The sequence below is a fragment of the Larimichthys crocea genome, chromosome I (assembly GCF_000972845.2).
Source record: "Larimichthys crocea isolate SSNF chromosome I, L_crocea_2.0, whole genome shotgun sequence".
In the NCBI taxonomy this organism is placed as follows: domain Eukaryota; kingdom Metazoa; phylum Chordata; class Actinopteri; family Sciaenidae; genus Larimichthys; species Larimichthys crocea.
In genome coordinates this window covers 38,846,070-38,870,806 of record NC_040011.1, presented here as the reverse complement: position 1 = coordinate 38,870,806, position 24,737 = coordinate 38,846,070, and the positions used below count along the sequence as shown (strand labels likewise).

The following is a 24,737-nucleotide window of genomic DNA, read 5'->3' as shown; positions in this document are numbered from 1 at the left end:
GTAAACTAAAGGCCCTTTTTCTAAAGTGTGTTTTTAAAAATGATTTAAAAGTTAATACTGAGTCTACAGCTCTGATTTCCTCAGGCAGGTTATTCCAGTCTTGAAGCCCTGACTGCAAAGGCTCTGTCACCTTTGTGGATATATTTGGACCGTGAGACAACCAGGAATGACGCATCTGAGGATCACAGGGAACAGGGGACAGAAAGTTGAACTATGTAGTCTCTCAGGGCTTTAAAAGTAAATAGGTGTGATGTGATCATGTTTCTTTCATTAGCTCCCTTTGTTGATATTTTCTACAGATTCCCTGACTAACTTACAATTAATCAATTAACCAAATCAACTTTAGACTCCATCCAAGCTTTATTGCCTCTCCATGTTTTGTTTATGTACCGCACCTCCTTCCCTGGTCTCTAGATGGCGTTGTCTCTCTTCAAACTTGAAGTGTGTATCAGTCCAGTGACCGGGCCACAGGCACATGTCTCCCTGCCTCTCATGTTTCCTCTCTCTCTCTCTCTCTCTGTCTGCTCTCCGCTGTTCAAACCTCTGAGAGGGAAAAGAGACAGCCCCAGTGTGCGCTCCCCTCTCTCCGCGCCGCCGCCGCCGCCAGCAGGCTGATCACTGTCTGCTGCTCCGCATCAAGTCCTGGAAAATATCCTGCGGAGCCACGTAAACGCAGTTTGTTTCATTATATAACCAGCAGAGAAAACAAAAAACTGCAGCAGAGTACCAGATCTGGACCAAGAGATGTCCTGCATGCAGAATATGGTGAGTACCAAATCTCTTTAAAATCTTTATCATGATCCGCTCCTCTGTGCGCACATGCAGCCAGGATCTGCGTCAGCATTAATGCTCCATGATGATGGCATGTTCAAAACTTTCTGCATGCTTGACTGTAGTAACACAGAGTTGCTCCCCAACTGGATCACAGAGTTTTATCCTCTAAAGGAGGGTTAATCCTGACACTGTGTTTTCACTGGCATTTACAAGATCTTCCACTGTGTGTGTTTGAGAGGAGAAGAAGAAGCAGATTGATGGATGAATGATTGTTTTGCCATTTATTTCCTGTCACTTTTGCAGCTCTGGTGGTCTTCCTGCACTTCCACAGCAGTGTATTGAATAGTGTTTGGTCTGCACGGCTGTAAATGTTTGGGTTGAAGCTCAACACTTCAGAGTCTCTTTTGATGCACAGGAGTTTTGGGGACAAAAGCTGTTTCTGTGTGTGAAGGAGTCTGTGTGGGTGGAGAGTTTTGGGGACTGCCAGGCTGTTGTCCTGGAGACCAGAGGCCACAGGTGACCTCTGACCTCAGGACTCATGGAGCGTTGCGGGAAGACTCCCTTTGAGTGTGGTGGTTATGGGTGCGCATTGACGCAACTTAAGGAGCCGGTCCGACAATAGAGAGACAATAGACGTGTGAGCTGTTGTTGGAGACTGCGTTGGCAACCATTCCTGTAATTTAATGGATTATAGGAGGTTTTCAAAGAGGTGATAGTGGAGTGATAAACTGCTGTCATGTGAATGTGTGTGACTCTATCACTGCATGGCAATCACCGTGGCAGCTTAAGTAGTGTTTTTGGTCAAAGTCACCGCACAAATATGCATTTCTCCAGCTCATCCAGCCCACTTCCTTATGACACAGAGGTGACTGAGAGTCAGGGGTGAGAGCTGAGAGATTTCGCCATCAGCTCTTGACTTATCATCGACTGCAAAACACAAAGCGATAGTGCAGAGTTAGTTAGAGTTGTCTGAGGTCAGGAATCACTGCGAAATTCACACACACACACACAGTGATATTTTCTCAATGACCTCAGTGGCATCTAACCATGCAGATAGGATAGGTTTTGAATTACGAGAGTCCGGAGCTTCTGCCAACAGCCCAATAAAATGGAGATGAAAGGAATTTCAATTGATATTTACCTGCACGGCTAGATACTAGTGTTGTCTGATAGAAGGTGGGCGTTTAACCCTTTATGGCTACGTTCAAATAAAGTGAATCACTTGTTGTAGCTTCTTTAAATTTTGCATTTTTGGCAGCTACCTGTAACAGTAGCACGAACAATTATCTGTGCAACCACAGACAAATCACTGTGGATCATCCTGATAATCAGTTCATTGTGTATTTATCGAGCAACATGTTACAGCCTTTCGTCTGTCAAGCTCTGATGACTTGTGATGGTCATGTGCTGTCATTTTGAACAATTTAAAGTCATCAAGGTCAAATCTAAGGAGTAATCAAGTTATTTAAATATTTGCAGGGTGCCCCAGTACAAAGGCTGATCAAAAGGCTGGTTTAACATGGGGTGTCCTGGACAAGCATGCATCCCTCGTACAAAGGTTGAGTCCTTACCACAGCAGCTGGGGTTCAATTTATTTATTTATTTGGTCACCAAGAGGTCAATGTGATTATTGCCGCATTATCAACATCTAGAGATTTTGTCAGTATCGCAAAGCCTGTCTGTTAGCTAAAAGCTTTTTGGGAGATTTGTGATGACAGCCTATTAGCGCAGTCTGTCTCTTTGCTGCTGTCTCCTCAGCAGAATCAGCCAGACAGCTGATGAGATGTCTTCGTTCAGCTGTTTGAGCTCCCAGGAGTTTGACACTCCCTTGTGTATGTGTGTGTGTGTGTGTGGCAGCTGATGAAACACTTAGTTCTGCTGAACAGTCAGATGTCTGCTGACCATTTGCTTAGTGTTGCCTAACCTAAAGAGAGGAGGATACAAACTCATTTCCATCAAGCACAGTCATTTTGAATAAACTCCACGCCTCCGTGTTCCCACAGTGTCATGTTGGTCTTGATGCAAAGCTTAGTTAATTGTGCAAATAAATACTTTGCCCTGTCAGAGCCCAATAAACTCAACTTCACCATCGTGTCACCACTGTGAACTACATATGGGCTTTTTGTTGTTGCATGTAAGTACATAGCAGGTCAGTCATGCATACTACAGTCTAGCAGATGGTGTAGTAGGGAAAGCGCAGTCATAATGGCTCTGTGTTGGTTGAGAGAGATTTCCCCTCCGGCCAGCCAGCTAATCAAACACTAATCAGCCTCTCTTGCCCTCACTGAGTTCGGCCTGTCTCCACTCCTCAACTCTATTTCCTTCTCTCCTCCCTTCCTCTCTCCTTCTTTCCTCCCCTTTCTCCACATTTTCTCATTGTTTGCTCGTAATCTTGGGCTTATCCCATTGCCCTATTCTCTCTCTTCCTCCTGTCTGCACTCATCTCATAGACTCTTTATAGACAAGGCCATGCCTGATCGCACTAAGGAGACAGTGCCATGCTCTTGCACTTTACGCTTTCACTCCTCAATCACCCCTCTACTTGTGGCTGGCCTGATACATTCTCTGGACCGTCTGTCGTTGCCATTAAAGCCTGGCTCAGTTAAGGAAATCACTGTGGGACCTGGCCAGGCGTGCAGGACTGCCTGCCTAGATTCTGTCACAGTTGGATATAAGGCTGTTTAGCTCAAAGCTATCACAGTAAATGGTAAAAGTTTGCATGAATTTGATGTGAGTAGAATTTAAATGAAGAATTTGTCTAATTTGTATAAGAACTGCCAGAAAATATATACACTATGTAATTCTTCACTAGTTGCCATTTAACCACATTACAAACAGGTGGTTATCCTCACAGGGTAGAACATTGATTTATCTTGCACAAATTCAGCCGGGTCAAGTTGCAAGGATTACTAAACAGAGTTATTTTCTAAGTGCCAAGACGGAGAACACACCCAAGTTAATCATTAGCCCCAAGTGGCAGGTGTTTACAACTTAAGATTGATCTTTGAATGAAAGTATGGTGCCTTTACTAACACATCCATCAGACAGATAACAAACAGAACCAAAAGTAGAATGAATATTGGACTTGAATTCAGAAACACGACTCCACATGAATGATTACGTTGCTCTGTTGGGTGAGTAAATACTTCAAAATCAACTGTTTGCCAACATGTTAGTCAGAACATGGTGATAATATATCAATGTTTGTGTTTACAGCTTGTTCCTTTGACCCCAAGTGGCCAAAAGAAATCTATTACTCTTGAGTTAAAGAGTAATCTGCCCTTAAACTCCTAAAGCATTAGTTCTGTTTTTTTCCAAGTGACTTTGGATGAGAACCTCATACAACCCCAACTTCAAAAAAACTCAAACTACCCTTTTAAACACTGTTCAAATTTAGTGGTGTGTTGTTAATATCTGCAGGGCAAAAGAAGATGAATTTCTATAAGTGTCACTGACTTCAGAAGAAGTAGATAAGGCAGGTTAAGGCAGGAAAACAGCAGCAGTTGATGATACATGACAGTGTGCAGGCATCTGAGGAAAGGTAGCAGCTTTTTTGGCAGCAAGCTAAGGATGTCTGATCTAATTCACAAAGAGGTCAGCGCTTTTTCCCACGCACTTTAAATATAAAGCATCTGTACATCTTCTGTAAACACCCTGGCTTCTGTCTACAGCATCAATTTGATGTGATTGTGTAGCCTTAACTCTGATTCCTGCCGGGAAAACAGTTTCACAAAAATGACTCACGGAAAGGCACAGAACATCACAGATTGAGGATATTTAAGTGTAAGTGTGAATATGCATGGGTGGATCTGGCTTAATGAGGCTCTTGTTTTGTGGCTCACATGCTCATTTGTATCAATCAAAAATCTCCTCTGCTGCCAGATGAACCAGACCCTCTATAAACATATTTAATAATTAATCATAGTAATCTCTACTGTGCCCAGTATTTCCTGTTTTTACAGACCTCGCCACCTGACTCCTGAACAATAGTTTTACCCTCATGGGACAAATAAGACCCCGTGACCTTCAGAGGGGAAAGGTCTGAGAGTGTAGGAGGGTGGACAGACCCCATACTGTGACCATTGTCTCTAAATGTCACCAGGACGGGCGGAGAAAGCAGCTCTCTGCTGCTAACTGTGGCAACATCTTGTCCTGGGACTATTGTCTTGTTAACGAATGCAGCCTTTTCTTCCCCGTGAGTCAGCCGTGGTGTGTTCACCTCGGCTCAGTCTTATCATTTCCTCATGTTTTTATTGATCGTGCTTATCTCCCCCGTGAGGAACCCTTGCCTTCTATAGATATCAGCAGCAATGCTTACCCTGTGTGTGTGTGTGTGTATGTGTGTATGTGTTTTGGAATGAATTGTGTGCAGAGTACTTGGCCCTTGTCTCTTTTATTTAGTCTGAAGAGTTGTAGCGTTGCGGAACAAAAGGCCATGAGTCGAAGCCCTCCTCTGCAAGTGGGCATTGTTGTTTATTTATATCAGCGTGGAGAAGTAGCATTCGTGGGGGCAGCTACAGCTCTGCTCTCCAACGGCATTTCAGTTCGCTGTCACATCCTGTTCTTTTACATAAAATCAATACGGTGGATTTTAAAGGTTCAGTCGTTGTGACCTGTGCACGTCTCATGTAGGTCACACAGGTAGAAAAGTGTGACAAAGACTCACGGGCACTGTTCTCATCTTTTATCTTTAGAAATTGGTACAAATTAAACAGATAACGTGTTAATTGGTGAGCTATAGAGGTGCTGGTAGATGGATTTTGTAACTTTGACACCCAAGCAAGGTTGGCCTTTTCCAGTCTTTGTGCTAAGCTAAACTCACGCTGGGTCTAGTTTTCTATTTACATCATGAAATGGTAGCTTCTTCTAAATCCTTACTGATAGGATTTCAAAATGTCAACAGAAACATACTCTGAGCTCGGTTGGGTGTCTAACGTTATTTCTTAAGAAAAGGCAGACATTCAGTGGGCCTCCCATAGCTGCTTCCTGTAATGTTATTGTCCAGAAGAGCTTAAGCAGAGGAAATGAGTCTAGCCCAGGTTGTCGTCTCGTCTAGTTGACTGGTCAAACAGGTACAGTATCTCCAAGCAAGCCCTGACTTGTTTCTCTCTGTTGATTGTGATTCGTATCTCCACATTCCTATACTCTGCCATTTTTGCATCCATTCACACATGCACCACCTTCACCACTCCTCCAGGTTCCCAGAGCTTTCTTGCTGGAGTTGCTCTGTCAGCCAGCTGGGAGACTTACAACTGAGAATCTGTGGAATCTGAGACTGGATATGCCTGTGGGGCCCAGAGGTAATGACAGGGGTACAGCGGCACCTGCTCAAGTGTTAGACTGGGCTGAATCGCTTTGATGGGGTTATCCCCTCTATTTCATTTTTCAGCTGATTCTCTCCAAAATTCACCGGGCAGGCCAAAGGGCACAGCGTAACATCACATTCTTGCACTGGAATGCCTTTAATAGCTTGCCAATCTCTACATTGTGCATCTCTGCTTGGCAAGGTGCGTTATTAGCTGGGATTCCTGTGTGCCCACCTATTGGTGCCAGCTTTAAGAAGTCCAGATACTTCCTCCATTCCCTTCAGCTCCTGCCGGCCGACTTCACATGGCGAAGAAAGAGAGAGTCACTCTCCCTCTGCTTAAGGAACTGAGAACAATGTCCTCTCTTTTCTCCCTCCTCAGATCCAAGTGTCTCCAGTTTGAGTTATGTAACTTGATATGATGCAGAACCCGTCCTGTAACCCAGCCTCAGGAAGGGAGACTTACACTCAGACTATTGTCCAGACGGTCCACACTGAGACAACCCCCACAGCTCTTTTCCACTTGTTCCTCATCTGTGCTCTCTTATTTTTTCCCTACCCTCATTCATTTTTCTGTGTGTTCCCACTGTCTGTCTTTTAACCCAAGTCTGATCCCTTGTTATTGTCTTATCGTCCGTAAGCAAACAAGACTCATTGCATTGTTGGCATTTGTCAGATGAAGCTGGCTCTCGTATGTCAATGCAGGGTCTCAAAGGCCTCAAAGCCGGTTCACATGCGGGGCTTTTGTTTCTCGAACTGGGAAAACAAGTCCAACCACACCGGCCCCTGAGAGGGCTCAAAGCGCACAAAGAGATGAGCAGGTGAGGCGGAAAAAAAAGGAAAGGGGTGTAGGGTGAGCAGGAAAGTACCAGCCTCTCTCAGGGGAGTCAAGACTGACTTACAGCTGTAGCAGAGGTCCACTTAGTGATCTCTCCTATATAAAAACAGACAGCTAAATCTCCAGTGATGCTGCTATCTGTATTGAAACCGCCTTCACGCACAGCTTAAGACCAGCTCAGTCCTCTATTTAGATTAGTGCCAAGTCACCCTGTTGTGGCCCGCAGGTCAGCGGTTAGGACCAGGCTGCTCCCTCCCGTCCACACCTCCCGACTGCCATCGCAGACTGAGAAACAGGAAGTCATGTGGCGTGATAATCAGTAGCGCGAGCCTGAGGCAGAAAGAGGGAGAAATGTGTGTGAGCATGGGATTAGGAGCAGAGGAGTGAAGCTTCAGGTGGACAAACTGACAGGTAAACAAGTAACTTCTTTTTTTCCTGCCTACCTTTCTATAATGTCATCACATAATTCTGATTTTTATCTGTGCGGCAAAGTCGGTGTTATGACTCTGAAACAACCTGAACTGCACAGTCTGCTGTGTAATACTGGGCTTCAGATCAAAGCAAAAAAAAAACTTTCCTTACCTGTATGTGTATATTTTATACATTCCTGTGTGTGCTTGCTGCTGGGAAAGTTTGACTTATTTATATACTGGCAAGCTCAGCGCGCTCTGAACTCGCTGTGATTTAAGGCTGCATTGTCAGAGAGCAGCTTAAGCTGCAGAGAGAAGAGGAAAGCAGCGTAATTGTTAATTACTGCGGCATGCTTGTTTGCAGAGGAGCTGATTTGGAGTTAGCCAACTTTTCAACTAAATCTTTTCACTTACGGTGAATGACGTCACGCTGTGCAGCAGTCTCAGCCTTTGCATTAACTTCCAGCACGGAACAAATATGTTAATTAACTGTTAATTATTGAATGTCCCAAACTGGAGCCACATGGTGCCTAAAGAACAATGTATAGGATTGTCTGCTCCGATGAGCTGTGCGTCTTGTTTCCTTGTTTCCATTACTTGCATGTTTTTTTTTGTGTTTGATGATCGTTGGTCTGATGGTCTATTTGTGTCCCTGGAATTCCCCCCAAGGACTATTCGTGCCTCAGTGTTGTTGTACCCAAGTTGCGCAACAAGACTTCATTAGAGTGTTCTCACAGATATTATAACTTGAGGGACAATGTCACAGCCGCGCAAGGTGAAATTCTCCTGTTTCACTTTTTCTTTCTTGTTGTCATTGTTGTCACCCGAGATGGCTGAACAAGCTGATTGTCATTAGTTCCCACTGTGCTGCTCCTCAGCAACAAACAGTCGTTTTATTTATAGATAAACACCACAGAAGGAAAAAGTGCTGATTCTCTGACTTGGCATCAGCGTGCATCAGCATCAATGTTTACTACCTGACACGAAGCCCGCTTAGCTCGACTTTTAGTGGCAGATGAGATCAAAGAAGAAAGTTTGCTGGGATGTTCAGTAAAGCTAAACTGGGTTAATCCATATCTGTGTATTCCTCTGAATCCCAATCAATCTTCAGCTGCAGTGCACGGCGGCTTTTCCCCTGTTTGTGTTTGTGCTGAGTGTGTGGTCTAATCCCGGTGAGGCTGTGCAGATGGCTGGGATGCATGCACGTTCACTGCAGTAGTTAAGTGGAATCGGTTCAGGTGTGGGTCGATGCTCCATTTCTATCGCTGTAATCACAGAACGGTGACTCCTACATGAACCGCTCCAGGAAACAAAGAAGCCACAGAGAAGAGAAGAGAAAGAGAGTCTCTGCTCCTGTCCCCTCCATCCCCGCTGTAATTAATTTAATAAGAAGCTTGCTCTGGTGCTTTTGTCTTTATCGGCTCAATTTAACACTATATGGCTCCTTCGCTCTGATTATATGGTGAAATTATCAGTCATTAAATGTCTGATATTACCAACTAGCTCATGGGAACAAAGAGGCTCTCTATAATAGAAACTGTTGTTTAGTTTTTTTAAAATAACCCACAACAGTCAGGGGCCAGTAGCAGAGCAACAGGGGCCTTCGACATCACCCATATCAGTATCTGTATGAGCTATGTGAAGGCGCATTAATAATTACCAGTGAGGAATGTGAGTTTCATCACTCTCTCCCTTTACATTCTCTGAACGTCTGCTCACAAACTGATAGCAGCAGTTGGCAAACACCGTACAGGCTCTGCGAGGTGAACAGAAACCAAACAGAAAACCTGAACTGGATTCAAGATTGGGTGAAATAAATAGCTTGTTGTTTGCTCTCTGACAAATTCCAATGAAGTTAGGCAATGAAACGTTTCCGCGAGGTGTCGTTTATACAGTTGTTGACTTCCTTGATGTAACCTGTGTGTTTATCCAGTGTGACGTCTTAGAAAAACAAAGTGAACATGTTGTTTCATTGTAGCATTCTAATCCTCACTTTGCACAGTGAACATAATGCTATAACAATTATCTTTCAGATAAGACAATAAGGGATATTTAACACAGGGTCAAAATGTGTCATGTTGAAATCAATATAAAAACTACTTTTTCAGTGTCGTGAAGAATTTCATCTACATCTCATCATCTCCTGTTGAGGATGCAAAAGACTTTTAGTATAACATCACACATGTAGATGTAGATGGATTAGTAGCTAACTAGACCTGAAAGCGACAGTTTCCATTTTAGCTGTCAAAATGATGCTTTTTTCATCTCTGAAATCAAGGATCTGTCATTTCCCTCAAGAAGTTTGACAGTAGAGCGTAAGAGAATAAACAGATCTAGAGGTGTAGCAACAATAATTAAGGGTGGCAGTGATTTTCTCCAGTTCAACCCACAGATTACTGATGATTGTGATGGATCGTGTACAAAATGTAGTTGTCATCTGATGAATATAAAATTATAGAGTCTATTTTAGTGAAGGAACACAGTGTTTTTTAAATGATGTTTGCCTTTGTAAGATTCAACTCTACTATTATAAATGGTTAGCATATTGTTGGTGCGTGTGAAGGGCAAGATGATGTCACTTAAAACAACATTGAGGTCAGGTACTTATCCTTATGCTGCTAGACGTAATCTCTTTTTATCACACACACACACACACACACACACACACACACACACACATAGAGGTTGAACTTGTAACCTCACGGAGGGATCAACACAGGCATTCATCTAAACAACATTAGGGATTATGCAATCAGTCGTTTTTTTCACGCACGCACAAATTGAAGACTCTTTGATATTTTAACAAAACAGACTCTTTGTTCTGTTGAAAAGAGAAACAGCACAGGTTGGTTGCTGAATAGATTTCCACAGGAATAACACTAATAATACATTTGGAGGTAAGGAGTGGCCCTCTGAACACAATCCCTGGTGTGCCATCTTCTCGCACTGAAAGCAACGTTATGTAACATCACTCACATCCAGATCAATAAGGGTCCATGAACACACCAGTGCAACCAGTCACCCCAGATAACCCACATCTAGCTACTGTAGCCAGAGCCAGTAATTGAATTCTGTGGAGAAATGCAATACTGTAAAGTCAGCAGAGGCAGTTAAGGCCAAGGCACAATGTGCAGATAGACTAACAGATGCAAAGAGAGGAAACCCACCTCAGCTGATCCGCCACAGAGGAAGTCTTGACAGCTGATTTAGTGTTGTGAGTCCAGGTCAGACTGTCATGATCAGGACTGTGAGACTTAGAGTTGCAAAGATCATAAAAATGAAACCAGGTGTAACTGCAGATCCACTAAAGTAGCCAGTTTCCTCCCCCCAGTTTGTCCTCTAAGTTTCAAGGGTTTCTCGTCTGGGTCAGTAATTATGGAGGCAGCTGTTTAAATTATCAAGGAGAGTTTGATTTAGAAATCCCGTCTATCTGCTCAGCATGGAGAGACATCTGCAGGAGGAGCCAGCTCAAAACAGCTAAAATGTCATTTAAAATAGATGAGATGGATGACAGGCATGTCAGTATTTGGTGAGGAATCATTGCTATAAATGTATTGGATTTATTGGACTACTTATACTCAGTCATACATTTCAGTCATATATGTGGATGAATCTTAAAGGTGTTTGAGGCGTTTAATAACATTTAAAATGCCAAAAACCAATAAAAAAAAGATCTTTCTGGTATTTCATTGATTTAATGTTACAATTTGAAATGAACTTAAATGTCAGCAAGTTGGCAACACACTATACTGTGGACTTACTGTTTGTTACTTAAGTTATTTAGCGACAGAAACAAGTAACCGTTGCACAGAAAGCACGTCAATCCTGTTTTGCAGTTGTCTGCCTCTTCTGTTTAATCAATCCAACTGTCCACACAGGCTGCATTTCACTCATACCAATGATCCACACTGTATATTTAACTATTTACATCTATTTACTTCCCTTTTATATGTAGAACTATGTATTGTTTGTTCTAAAACTTTAATTATATTTCATATATATCAGTAAAATATTGCTTCAAAACACATTTTAGAGCACCACACAGTGCCAGCAAAACAGCTGGACAAATATTTTATTCATAATAATGACTTTGGAGTTAACGCAGTGGTATGAAATGGTATATACCCGAGCAGTGTTCTTTTAAAATGTGGCAGTTCTCTCAGAATAAAAACATCTGTGTCTGCTCTTGACTGTCTGTGTGCTCAATAGCGCCCTGTATCTACCGCCATGGTCAAATATGACCTGCTGACCTCTGTAAAGACTCAATGTTCGTCATCAATGAAGACAGTGTGAGTCCGAACACTGAGCCTTCAGCTTCAGCCACCGCCACATCTAACCGCCAGTGAGCTATGCTGCACGTTTTCACAGAGCCTGTTACTCGTCTTGAGTGTCATAAAATGAAAGTCGACCTTTCATGCGAACTTCTCTCCGCGCGTTCATTCAGCAAACAGAAGACCTCGAGGCGTCTGACCAAATTTCCATGTCTGCATGTGGCTTGTCTTTTTACAGATTTATGATACTACATGACACACAAACTGCGTTCAGACGCACAGAGGAGGAGGAATATTTCATGACCCTGCTCCTTAACGCCTCGGCTCCTCCGAAAAGGCCTCGAGGGTCTGCGGAGAGGAACGAGGTCTGACTTCCTGATCGTCTCCCATCCATAATGAATAACCTGCTAACAATTAGAGGCTGCTGCTGAGCACTCCTCTGCTGTTATGCCCAAGAGCCAAAGACACTCACTCATTACACACTAGCATGCATCAGAGAGTGAAGCGCTCCTTTGCTTCACGTTTCTTCCGAAGGGGCCTCGGGCGAAGCTCACCCTGCTGCTGCTGCTGACAGATTTAGACGGTCGAAACAACATGATATCACATGAAAGTTACACTTGATTTTACATTCATATAACTTGTGGTTCTCTGTGGTGGAAATGAGTCATCCAAAATGTTTGTTATTATATGGAACTGATGGATTTGTTGCACTGATAACTGCATGAGATGGATGTTACTAATTGTCCTTCAGGACATCTGCCTCTTTTGTTGAGGGCTGATGTGTTCACCGATACTTGTTTTATTTTGGCAACATATGAAGTCACGCCTATGGTTTCCTTGAATCATAGTTTTTTGTTGTTTGATATATGATAAAATAAGATAAGATAGACTTCAGTGATCCCACACTGGGTAAATTCACTTGTCACAGCAGCTTATATACACAAAGTGGATGAGAAAATGTTCGAACATGAAGTCATGCTGCTGTTAAATAGTCTGACAGCTGTTGGAATGAAGGACCTGTGGTGGCGCTCCTTCTTACATGGTGGGAGTATCAGTCTGTTGCTGAAGGAGCTGTTTAAGGCCTCCATAGTGAGAGGAGTTGTTCATGATGGATGTCAGCTTTCCTAACTTCCTCATGTTTCATTCCAGCGCCATTGAGCCCAGTTACAATATCCGAATATTGTGCTCTTTTTCTGCATAATTATCTTGCTTTGGCAGAAACATCTGTCTTGGCATGATGAGTCAAACCTCTGACACAGCAACAAACCACCACAACATCCTGTCATGTCTTTGCTTGCTGATAATTGTCCCATCCGATGGAGCGTCAGTTAAATATAATACTGCAGTCCGCTCTAAAATAGATGAAATAAGGCGAGTGGCTGATTCGGTAATCGCTCTATAGTGTTTTACACAACTAACAGCTGCGAAAACTAGCACAGCTTTGATAGAGCTTATATAATGTAACAGAGTGTGCGCTGTGTGGGAGTTCTAGATGTAACCTGCAAAGTTACCCCACAAACGTAAACAAACTTTGATCGTGGAGCAGGGGAGAGAGATCGCTGAGGGAAGAGAGCACAGGATCTAGAGCTTGCGAGCTGTGCACTTGCTTTTTTTTTTTTCGGGGATGTGTTGAGTGACCAGTGTGCGCACACACAAGTGTGAGTGTGCGTCCGTGGGAGTGAAGCCTTTTGTGCATCCCAAAAAAAAACTGACGAGCCCGAGCTTGTGTTTCTGCGAAGTATCTTTGGAATTTGGCTTCCACGTCCCTCTCTCTCTCTCTGTGTCTCAGTCCCGGTGCTGACCTGTGTGTCTCTGAGGGTTTGAAATGTCCCCGCTTCACGCTCAAGCCTTCCATTGAAAGCTTTGTTTTCCCCACAGGACACCTGATTACAATATTTTTAGGAGAGAGCGTCCTTGAAACCCCCCTCTTGAAGGCTCCACGCTTTGTTTTCTTTGTGATTGTTGTAAAGTGGCAGTTGTATGGTTTTCTAGATGAGTTAGGATATCATCCTGAGAAAACTGAAGCCAAAACCTTCAATGCAAAAGCTTCACTGCAAGCCTTTAGAGACCCACATCTCACAGCTGAATGTTTCTTCACATCTTTCCTCTTTAATATATACAGTTTTAGATCAGTAACATTGTACAGTATTGACTAAAAAAACATGATTTTATATCATGACCTGTGCTGCATACTGATGCCAGACACACAAATCCTCAAATCTGTTGCCACCAGAAATGTGCGCAGCAGATGCAGGTATAGGTGCACAGCATCAGAGAGGCACTTTGACACACTGATGTTAAACATTTTAAGTTTGATCAGAGTGAGCAGCTTTTGAAAAAACCTTGTCACCGCTTTGAAAGAAGCGTAAATCAAGAACAGAGCACTTTTCAATTAGACCTTAACTGTTCAAGGCTGGTAGGAAGCACTGCTTTGATCAGTGTGTGTGTGTGTGTGTGTGTGATTTAAGGTAGAGCGTTGCACTTCAGGGCCCCTTGGTTAGTTGAGGCTTGGCTGTAAATCTTGCTGTGTCTCCTGGTCTACTCAGGCCCATAAACTAGAAGGCAATTATGGAAAACAACTGGATGCAAGATTTCTTCAGTCTGGCAAGATTTGTGGTTGCAGCCTGAAAAACATTTTTGCCCTCCTATCTACCCAAAAGGAATTGCTTCACCTCACCCACCCACCCCTCACCTCAACCCCAGCTTCCCGACAAGCATCGATTGGCCTCTCATGTCTTTGGCGGATACAAGACAGAATCTGAGTAAAATATCCTGCCTAAAAATACCGTGTCAGACCTTGGCCAGTGTCCATTAGCTTTGGTACGCTCATGATTTATTCATATGGTATCAGACACATATACACTCAGCATGACCTGCACTGACTCAAATGCATCATGTCTTACTCTGACCCGGGACACAGTGAGACTTCCTGGTCGGACGCCACTTAAGGAGCACCAAGTATGAAGTGTCACCTTTTATTTGATTGTATTCATCTTCACTGATTATCCGGTTTCGTCCCTCAGCCGGAGTTGAGCCTGCATTATATTGGCTTATTAAGAGCCGGATGCTTTAGTGGAAAGTTTTACATTGGGAGAAATAGTACCTCATGAATACAAACATGAGCAGCTTGGGCTGCTTTGATCTTAGCCTGGCGGAGAGCCCTGAGCGAAGTGGGCTGCCTTTGCACAGTTCTCTCTGCCTCTTTTAACCATTTGCATAATTGTTATAACTGTCGAGGCCAGCAGTGCAAAGCACTTGATAAATGTGGATGGTATTAGAAGCAAGAGTAGATGCCCAAGTGTCCTTGCTGGTGTCTGTGTTCATGTGTTGCTTATATCGCTGTGACAGCAAGAGAGAAATGGCTTTAAAGTGTGTGTCGTGAGTGTGAACCGACTGAGAACTGGCGGTCAGGAGGCAGGACGGCGCAGTCATCAATTGGGATGAGCCCAGGTTTGATCCCCCATGCAGCCATGCATCTGTCACAGACCTCTAGAGCAACCACCACACTGGGGTTTTCACATGTTGCATATTGAAAAGCAGCTTGATTTCCTGGCAGTTTTCACTACTGAAAATGAAAAAAACAGCTTGCAGAGACCTAAAATTGCTTGAGATAGGAAATCATTACATCATAGAAGCTATTTTCTTTATTTTTCCATAAAGTTCTGAAACAGGTTTGAAACCTCAGTTTCTTGATGCATTTAAGGACACTCTAATGTCTGAATCACCTGCCAAACAATGCAAGAAAGGATCAAATACATATTATACTTTGGTTATTGATGATCGTTCAGGTTGGATCTTGTGACTGCATATCTTTACAGTATGTTTGGTTTTTGGCAGCCATATCTCAAATAGCAGCTGTCTGATGGCAAAATTTCCAGCATGGCCTTTTAAACTCAACCCGTTCCCGAGCCCAAAAGGAGAATTTGTTTAAAGTCGGAAAGACTGGGGCGTGTTTGTGTGTTTTATGGTCTCAAGAAGGTTTTATGGCTGTCTGCTGGGGAGGGGTTATGCACAGGAAAACAGGGGGTCAAAAAGGTGAAATCAATAGTGAACCTTAATGAGGTTGTCTGCAAAGACGGAGGGGAGGGGATTGGTGGGTGATTTAAGAAACGATTGTGGCGGGTGAGTTTGTAGAGATTTACTGCGTAGAGGTCAAATGGCTCAAACTCAGGTTGACTAAACAATAGTGCCTCTTTGGTAGGTGTTGGGGTAACTTGGCAACTGGTTTAGTTTTGTCAAAGTCAAGAGAAAATATTCATTGTTGTACTGTCTCTGCTGTGACTGACAGGAAACCACACAGACAGTCAGTATTCAGGCCATGCTGGACTTATGAAGGCACACTGTGTGACTGGTACATTGGATCCACATGATTTTCATGAGGGACAGGAAATAAGTGGCTGCATCCATTTTTATTTATTTTTTTCCATTTTCTTTAATCAAGTGCAGCACTTGATTAAATTGTCCATTTGCATTGTTACCAAAGCACTTCTGTTTTCAAGGAAATGACTCCTGCTGTAGTAACCTAGTTAGATGAGAGTTTCATAACAGGATTTTGATGTGACATATGCTGCCCTGCCTCATAAAAAAAGTACATGTTTCATGTCATCCTGTAGTTTTTTTTTATCATTGGGACAGGACAATGTGAGCGCCTGAGAGGCAAGACTGATGCTGTAACAACTGCATCATGTAATAAACATTTTTAAATTGGTTTGTCCTCTTTGGAAAGACATAATTTTTTACATCCATTGTTCTCCTATAAAAGGGTTTTCCTGGTCATTTTGCGTGTGCTTGTTTTGTTGCTGTGATGTTGTGGGAAGCTGAGTTGTTCTAGCTGTGCTCTGAGACAGCTGTCTCCACAGAGAGAGAGACACAGCTGATGAAACGTCTGTCAGCTTGTGCTCTTACTCAAGAAACCAACATAAACTGAGGGTAGTAAAGGGGCAAGAGGTAGAGTTTTTTCAGTTTTTGTAGCTTTCTTGTCAACATTGCTAGTCGGACCAGCACTAGACTAAAATATGTCAACAGCTATGGATTGGACTGAACTTTTGTACAAATGTTCATGTAGTCCCCAGAGGTTAAACCATACTGACTGGTGATTTCCTGATTTATCATCTAACCCCACTATGAGAGTGACATTTTGTGTTTTGGGGAAAATATCAACCATTTATTGGATTGGTATATCCTGCAGATATTCATGGTGCCCAGAGGATTAATCTAAATGGTTGTGGTGACGCCTGACATTTCATCTAACAGGTTTCCTGTAAAATATTTTAACATGGACTAAATGGATTGGCACAAAATTTAACATAGACAATCAAGGTTCCCAGAGGATGAATCATATTGACTTTGTCTTCCCCTGGCTTTGACTCATGTTTTTTTCTTGTGTTTGGTCCTAATTAGAAAATGTTGGTACATAAATGCATGCTAACATACTAAAATAACACACTGCCCATGGTAAACATTGTTAGGGGATTTTTTTTAAAGAAAAACCCTTGAATAAGGAAGACTGGATTCAAAGTATCAAAGTTTAAGTTGAATTTATTATTCTCGTACAAGGAGCATTTAACAGTGCAACACACAAAAAGGGTTAAAAAGAAAAGGCTCCTTCTTGTATGAGAATAATAAATTCATCTTAAACTTTGATACTTTGAATCCAGTCTTCCTTATTCAAGGGTTTTTCTTTAAAAAATCCCATAACAAACATCAGCATGGTTTCTTTCCTTCCTTTGAGCAGTCAGCTCATTTTTTTGACTTTTCTTTATTAAATTTTTTTTATTTACAGAGCACCTCACCCCCCCACAGATCCCTGTAACCAATGGCAACCTCAGTCCAGACTCTTCCTCTGACCCGTGGCCCTAACAAAAACTTCCGTAACCCTTTCCCAGCCCCGCCCCTCTCCTCCCGTTGCGGCATGGGAAGTGTAGGCAGTCTGGTTGAGAGGCCGGATGTGTCTCCGACTAAAGGCAACCGTGCAGTTCCCCAGGTGAGACCCAAACAGACCAACGGCCTCCTGAAAAAAAGCTTCGCCCAAAGAGAGCTACTCAACTACCTCAACATCACCAGGTGAGTGCTGCTATAAAGAAGCAGATTCTTCCATTCAACATTTCACATGCTGCACGAAGGCAAAGTATTCTTGCAAGGTATTATAATTTTTGTTGACCTGATCTGCTTCTAAATAGAAAAGACCCAAAGGTGAACTCAAGCACTGAAGGCAACAAGGACATTATCTCTGGACTCAGCTCTGCCAGCGCCCGTGAGGAGGACAACTTGTACGCCAAGGTCTACCATAAAGACGGCACCGAGGTAGATCTGACAAAGAACTCACTGCCAAGTGGGGGCAAGTATGAAAAGGTAAATATTATTGTTTTAAAAGCTGCAAAAAAAAAGTAAATTCAAGAAAGTTCTTTCTTATTTTTGGATGATTAAATTTGATATTTTATCAAAAAAACACAATGTCCTGGAGCATCATTTGCATCATTGGCATTTGAACTTTTTTCAGCTTAAAGGTGCAGTGTGTAGGATTTAGTGGCACCTAGTGGTGAAGTTGTAGATTGCAACCAAATGAATACTCACCCATGGCTCACCCACTCCTTCCAAGCATGTAAGAAAAACTCACATAAAAAGCGAAAGGCCATATCGAGATCAGTGTTTGCTTTGTCTGTTCTGGACTACTGAACAAAAATGGCAGTTCAACTTGGCAGACTTCATGAAAGAGGACCTGCTTTCTCTGTAGACATAAAGGACTCATTTTAAGACAACATTCTTATTTTCAGGTGATTATACACTCTTGGAAACATAATCATAAATATTGTATTCCATTCCTGCCAATAAATACTCCTAAACATTACACACTGGACCTTTAAAAGGTCTTGATTTGGGAGCATGGTGGTGCAGTCACAGCAAGAAGGTTACTTGTTTTGAAGACATCCACAGAATAAGGCACAGATGCAGATGAATGACTTCCTCATGAGTTCTTTTTATAAATGATATACAGCCAGTGACTGGCTGCTGGCACTGTGATAAATTGATAAGTATCACACTTCTCTGGCAGTGTGAAACAACACCCCCATAGCCCATAGCAGCATAAATCAACTTTAAATCTCTTCCAGCTCACCAGCATAGATTGGGAATCTGCCACTTGCTGTGTTCTGAATTTATAGCAGCAATCAAATCTCACCTTTTGTTTAGCCTGAATTGATCAACATTAAGAACACAGAGGGTGAAAGACTATTGATTTAATAGAAACATTGTGATTTATTGTTTCATAACCCAGCCCCCTTCACTGTGACTCAGGTCTTTCTCTCCCCTTCAGCCTTCACTCGGCTGCTTTCTGCTATTTTTGCATCTTATAAAAGCGGCTGGAACTTTTCGGATTTTTGTTTCTTTTCCTCCAGGCTCGTTTCAGGTCTTCTGCCTTCAAGCCTGTAACCCCCAAAAATTTCAGCTCCATGCAAAACCTTTATCCATCTTCCAAGTCAGAGGATGTGGACCACGGCCTTTCCAATGGACTGCACAGAGCCTACGCCCATGTCTCTAAAGCTGTCTCCACCTCGTCGTCCTCTTCCTCACCTTCCCGTCATGGAGGACTGACATCCAGTGGTAACAAGGTACCTTCATCAGAACACCTTGAAAAGATTTTTATTGATTTTAAGTTGAGCTTTGGGCCACAGAACAAGGTTTTGATTGCAGGATCCAGTCTTTGTACGTTGATTGCAGAAGCAAAACAATTAACCACTCATGATTTGTCATTTTATTCCGCCATTATTTGTGACTAAAATTAAGCTTATTAATGATGCAGCAATGAATAACTATGTAATTATGACTGTGTGTAGGCCCTGTCCTCGGTGCGTGGGATGAGCCAGGAGGATGATAACATGTCAGACTCGGGCCATAACTCCATGAACAGCTTACCGCCGTACCGGCCTCCCTTCCGCCCACACCTTGCTCACATCAGGTCTCCCACAGCATTATTGTCTCTCAGCTCTACTTTATATTCAAAAGAAGTGTTGCTATAATTGATTTTTTATATGTAATGACCGCGTGGGTAGTGATGAGAGATTTTAATAGCCTTTGTGGTTTCTTTTTCTATTCTAGCGCATCGATGGGCCACATCAACACCATCGGCTCCCTGGATCGCACCTCTCTGGGCCCGAAGGCTGTAGTGCCAGGGGGGGTGCCCATCGGGGAGATGGCTTGTCGGAGCATGGCAACCCTGAGCCGTCTGGCTCCATATGGAGGGGAAGCTCCACCTCCTTATGAATGGACACTTTCCCTGTCTGTTGAAGAAGTGGTGAGTCCTGCGCAGATGGATGGATCGATGGGAGGATGAGCAGGTCAGTGTGATTTATGATTTACGGCCAGTGATTCATATTGTCCTTCCCAGGTCCGGGATCTGGAGGAGCGCCTGGTGGAGAAAGAACATGAGCTGAAACAGATGAGAAGAAATCTGGATGAGAGCGAAGGCGCCATCGCTCAGGTGAATCTCATTGTCTCTGTCCTTCACCATCAGTCTATACATCCATCTCCCTCTCTTTTGAAGTCTGACTCCCATCTGCTCCCCGCATGCAGGTGTTTGAAGGGAAACAGCGCCTGTGGGAGAAGGAGGTGGAGGAGCTGAAACGCCTGTATGCCGCCAAGCTACGTCAGGTTTCCCAGCATGCCCAGCGTTCCCAGCGCAACCTGCAGTTGCAGCTGTTCAAGGCCCAGCAGGAGAAGAGCCGACTGCAAGAGGAGCTCGACACCCTGAAAAGGGAAAGGAGCCAGGAGACTGGAGCCATGGTAAAGCGAACCAGTCCGACTCTGGAGGAAACGCAGTGGGAGGTGAGACCTTAGATGGACAGGGAGGGACACTTTATGGCAGGGAGAAGCTCTTAAAAAGTGGTAATTACAGGGGACAGTGGAGATAAGTGAATTCCTTCGCTGTTTGCACTGATAAATGATCACACTGGGGGCCTTTATCGCTTATTTTCCCATCTCTCAGGTTTGCCAGAAGTCAGGGGAGATCTCTTTGTTGAAGCAGCAGCTGAGGGACTCCCAGGCGGAGGTGACCCAAAAACTGAGTGAACTCTTCCAGCTGAAGACACAGCTTAGGGAGACCCGTACAGAGCTGCGTAACAGGGAAGGCCAGATAGATGCACTAAAGCTAGTCCTGCAGGGGACACAGCGTCGCAGATGCCCCTCTCAGACTGCACTTGAGGATGGAAAAGAAGCTGAAGAGAGTCCTTCAGCTGGAGCAACAGGTAATTTTATGCATCTATCTCACACTTGTGTACATACAAGTCACTGGTAGTGTTTGGATGTGCTTTGGTGGTTAAAAGGACACTTTACTTTAGTCAGGCTGAGGCACCACAAGCAGAGATTTATTTGTCGACAACCAAAACCAAGTCTCCAAGCACGTTACATAAAACTGACTAGCTTGAACCGATCAACATTCAATCACTGAAAAAACATAATTCTTGGAAAACCATAACAAGTATTTTAAAACCACTTAAGGCTGCACACGCCAAGCTGACATGCATGGAAACTATGGTGGAAAAAGTAAAAGAAGCTAGATAATTATACGCCATGGATGTCTGTTTAATATCACAGAAACCCAGGCATCCAAACTGGCTTTCTTATCAACACTGTAGGAGCTTGTCTTGAGTTATTTTGAGTTATGATGTTTACATGCTTGGATCTAAAAATCAGGTTATTTCACTAACCAGGTCAGGAGCAGAGTTCTGTGCACATTTAAAAGCAGCCAACAGATTTCAATTTATTTCCCTTACGGCTCTGCTGGACTGTAGTTGAAGCTGTGTGAACCTCTTCATTGCAGGAGGGTGCGGGGGCTCCACGGAGGAGCGTCTGCGAGCGGAGCTCCTGCTGGAGCGCCGCCAGAACGAGGCCCAGGCCATGGCTTTCGAGGAAGAGAGGCACACATGGCAGACAGAAAAGGACAAGGTCATCCGCTACCAGAAGGAGCTGCAGGCCAGCTACTTAGAGATGTACCACCGCAATGAAGCGCTGGAGAGGGAAGTACACCAGCTGAGGGCGAGCAGAGAGCGAGGAGCAGCAGGAGGAGGAGGAGAAGGAGAAGAAGGAGGAGGAGGGAGCAGAAATGGGACATTGGAAAGAGAAGTGCCAGAGCTAAGGAGTGAGAGAGCGGGTGAAAAACAAGAAGACAGACCTTCCTCGGCCTCTGGTTTACCGTGGATAGAGAGAATTGAATCATCTGAAATTTGATTGTCTTATTTGCAATGCAAACTGTTTTCTCCATGTTTCTACGGAAACCCACATCCGCCATGAAAACAGAAGAAAATAGACTTAAGTTATGAGGAAGTAAAAGGAAGTTGAAATTTGGACTTATAGGACAATTCTTTGGTCTAAGTTATTAAGTCAAAATGTTTGTTTTTTTTATTATGCATAACTCTTCATCTATTTTTCTTCTTTTCCTGGTGAAACTTCCACATGCTCCTCTCCTGTCATTCTTTGCCCACACACCCTTGTTAATTGTCTAATGACCTTATCGTGCAAAGACTGGACCTGTGACCTACAGAACACACTAATACTGAGGGAAGCCGCACAGAAATACTATCTGTGCCTCGTCTCTCCTTGACAGAAACATAGTGTCAATTCTGTCTATGGCCAAGCACCTAGACTGCCCTGCTTAAGACTTTTGTCCAATTATGAACCTGTAAATGAGCAAATTGATATGCTGATTATATTTGTCTTCATTTTATAGTTACAGTTTGGTTTAGACTGCTGTATAATCTTGACAGTAACCAAAGGATTCAAAGGGATTTAGTGTGGCCCAGTAACACCTGATCACCTTTTCAATCTGTGCAGAAGGTTTACTGGATTCAGGGTCCACCAGGGCTCTCAGAGGAAAGCTGCATCTCTGGGTTAAGTATGGAGGATTAAAGCTATCTGGTGCCAAGGTACTAATGCTATTTCTTTGCCATCAAGGAAACTGTATACACCACTAAAGAAACTGGAAACTTTTTTTTTTCTTACTCAGTTTCCAGCTCCCTTCAGGTGAGAATTATATATTTTGTACATATTGTAATTTTGATTTAAGTTGGCCTTTTGTGATTGTATTACAAGCACACTGTTGTCTTAAATGGTCATGTATCCTTCGATATCTTTCGATTGCCATGAAAGCGATCGACAGGTTAGGACGCTCAACGCGACTGCCCTGCTTCATTGGTGCGATTTGTTGCACATACTCAGCCAATAACATCGAATGCATGACGTAAGTGAAGTTGTTTTCTTGTATTGTTTATTATTAATATATGAACATTCAAAAGCCAGCTCTCAATCGACCTTTCAACATACTGTGACTATTTACTGGAATTAAAACTGTACAGTATAAATATGTTTGTTTTGGATTCATAATAAACATTTATTAAGTGGTGTAAAAGGCTGTTTAGTTGATACTTGGCATTTTTCTGGTGTCAATTAAGGCTGCCAAATGCTTTATAGTCGGCTTTTGATGTCTAAATGTCTGAATTCACTTGTGTTGGAGGTGTTAGAGGTGTAACTGATGGCATTCGCCCGAGGGCTCAGACGCCTCCCTGCTCTGAGTTGGCTTAGAGTCTGCACAGAGCGTGCCAATAAAACCAAAGGACAGGAGCTTTATGACAGAATCAACAGGGCGGTGGAGGCTTTTGGGGCTAATGTGGCTTTTAGAGGTTTAGCCTTCAATCCTTATCTCACCCTCTACCCTTAGCCAGTCCTCACATATCATCTACACACACACAGACAGCAGAGAGGTGGGAGGTAACATAGGAGGATCCCTGTTTGCTCAGTTCTATGGAAACCATCACATGTACAAACCAGAACAGAGGGCTAGTAGACTCTTGGCAGGGATGATGGATCCGCACTTTTTGTTTAATCCATGTGTTTTTATGTGTTCATGGGTGAGAGAATTATATAAAACTTTTATATAGGGTGCTAATCTAAATAGTTACGAGCTGTGGCTGACTCACAAGGCCCTCACCTTGGCATTTAAAACATTATATAAACTGGGGCTTAATATAACTGCACAGCTCACGAGTGGTTCACTGAAGTGGGATGAGAAGATTCTTACCTCACATGTAATCATCTCTGTAGGAGGGTTGCAGTGCTGAATACCATCAGTGCTGCTCATCTGATGAATTAACATGAGTATAAAACATCAGTAGAGTAAAAAAAAAAAAGGTTCCTGGTGAAACTCCTCAAATTAAAACCTCTAGTTTGAGATCTAATAAGACTTTTTAGTCTGAGTGTGGATAATACAGCAATAGCGCCACCAAGTGGTGATGAAAGAAGGGGCTGAGCAGCTGAAGGAGAGTGCGGTCAGTGAGTTACGGTAGGAGCGGTCCACCACCAAATGTGAGTACACACCTCCAAAGCTGACTTGGAGTATAAATTTTTATTTTTAATTTCAGATGCAAGTATATGAAACATGTTAGAGGATAAATATTTACAATAAAAGTTGCACACACACAAAAAGCAGGAAATGCAAACATTCAACAAAATTAATATGACAGAGAAGTACAGAGCGCTAGCGGTCTATCCGAAGGAACACTCGCAGAAGCAATGAATGATTGTCAACCAAAGAAAGAGAGAAAGGAAGAAAAACAAACTGAGGAAATTCAGTGAAAGTCCACACAAAACATGTGCTTTAACCAAGTCCAAATGAAGATAAAAAATGTTTATCGTATACTCTTGACCTAAAACTGAGTGTAATGTTGCATTGTCAGTGTGAGCTATGCTGGTGCGGTCCTTGCTGAACAATTTTGCCTCACTGCGAGTGTGAGGTGACATCACTGTTTTCAAGAGGACACCAGGAACTTGCAGTATTAGTATTGTATCATCTAAACATGTTGTATTGTACATCCAAATGCCTCGGATTTTGTGGCACGCTTTCCCCAAGTGTATGCTTTAAACACCGGTTGAATGATATATACAAACTCCAACAACACCCAAACTATCAGCCTCAATAGTGAAATATGTGTAATCTTTGTTCCAAGACTCCTTATATAAATGTACACCTTTAATACTAACTGCAAAGTGTGGTATGAACTGTTACAATGAGCCCTGAGGAATGCATGGATTTTAATCTTTCTATCCTGACTCCATCTCAAAGGAAAAGCAAAAACCTATGCAGCAGAGGCAGT

The 24,737-nt window shown here is 43.0% G+C and overlaps 1 protein-coding gene across 4 annotated transcripts; it reads left to right on the top strand.

Annotated features, from left to right (window-relative positions):
- The first annotated feature begins 429 nt into the window (after positions 1–429).
- Positions 430–24,198, top strand: n4bp3 (NEDD4 binding protein 3). 4 transcript variants are annotated; one of them, XM_019268472.2, is made up of 10 exons: positions 430–765; positions 17,484–17,661; positions 17,778–17,949; positions 18,993–19,205; positions 19,431–19,552; positions 19,693–19,888; positions 19,982–20,074; positions 20,167–20,418; positions 20,579–20,837; positions 21,413–24,198. In XM_019268472.2, exons 2-10 carry the CDS (start codon positions 17,510–17,512, stop codon positions 21,817–21,819), a joined length of 1,866 nt encoding a protein of 621 aa, XP_019124017.2. In that variant the 5' UTR covers positions 430–765; positions 17,484–17,509; the 3' UTR covers positions 21,820–24,198. The 4 variants fall into 4 exon arrangements, with proteins under 4 accessions (XP_019124017.2, XP_010735773.3, XP_019124019.2 ...); XM_010737471.3 differs by having other exon boundaries at positions 17,381–17,661; XM_019268474.2 differs by lacking the exon at positions 430–765 and adding an exon at positions 7,166–7,328.
- Positions 24,199–24,737: the final 539 nt, after the last annotated feature.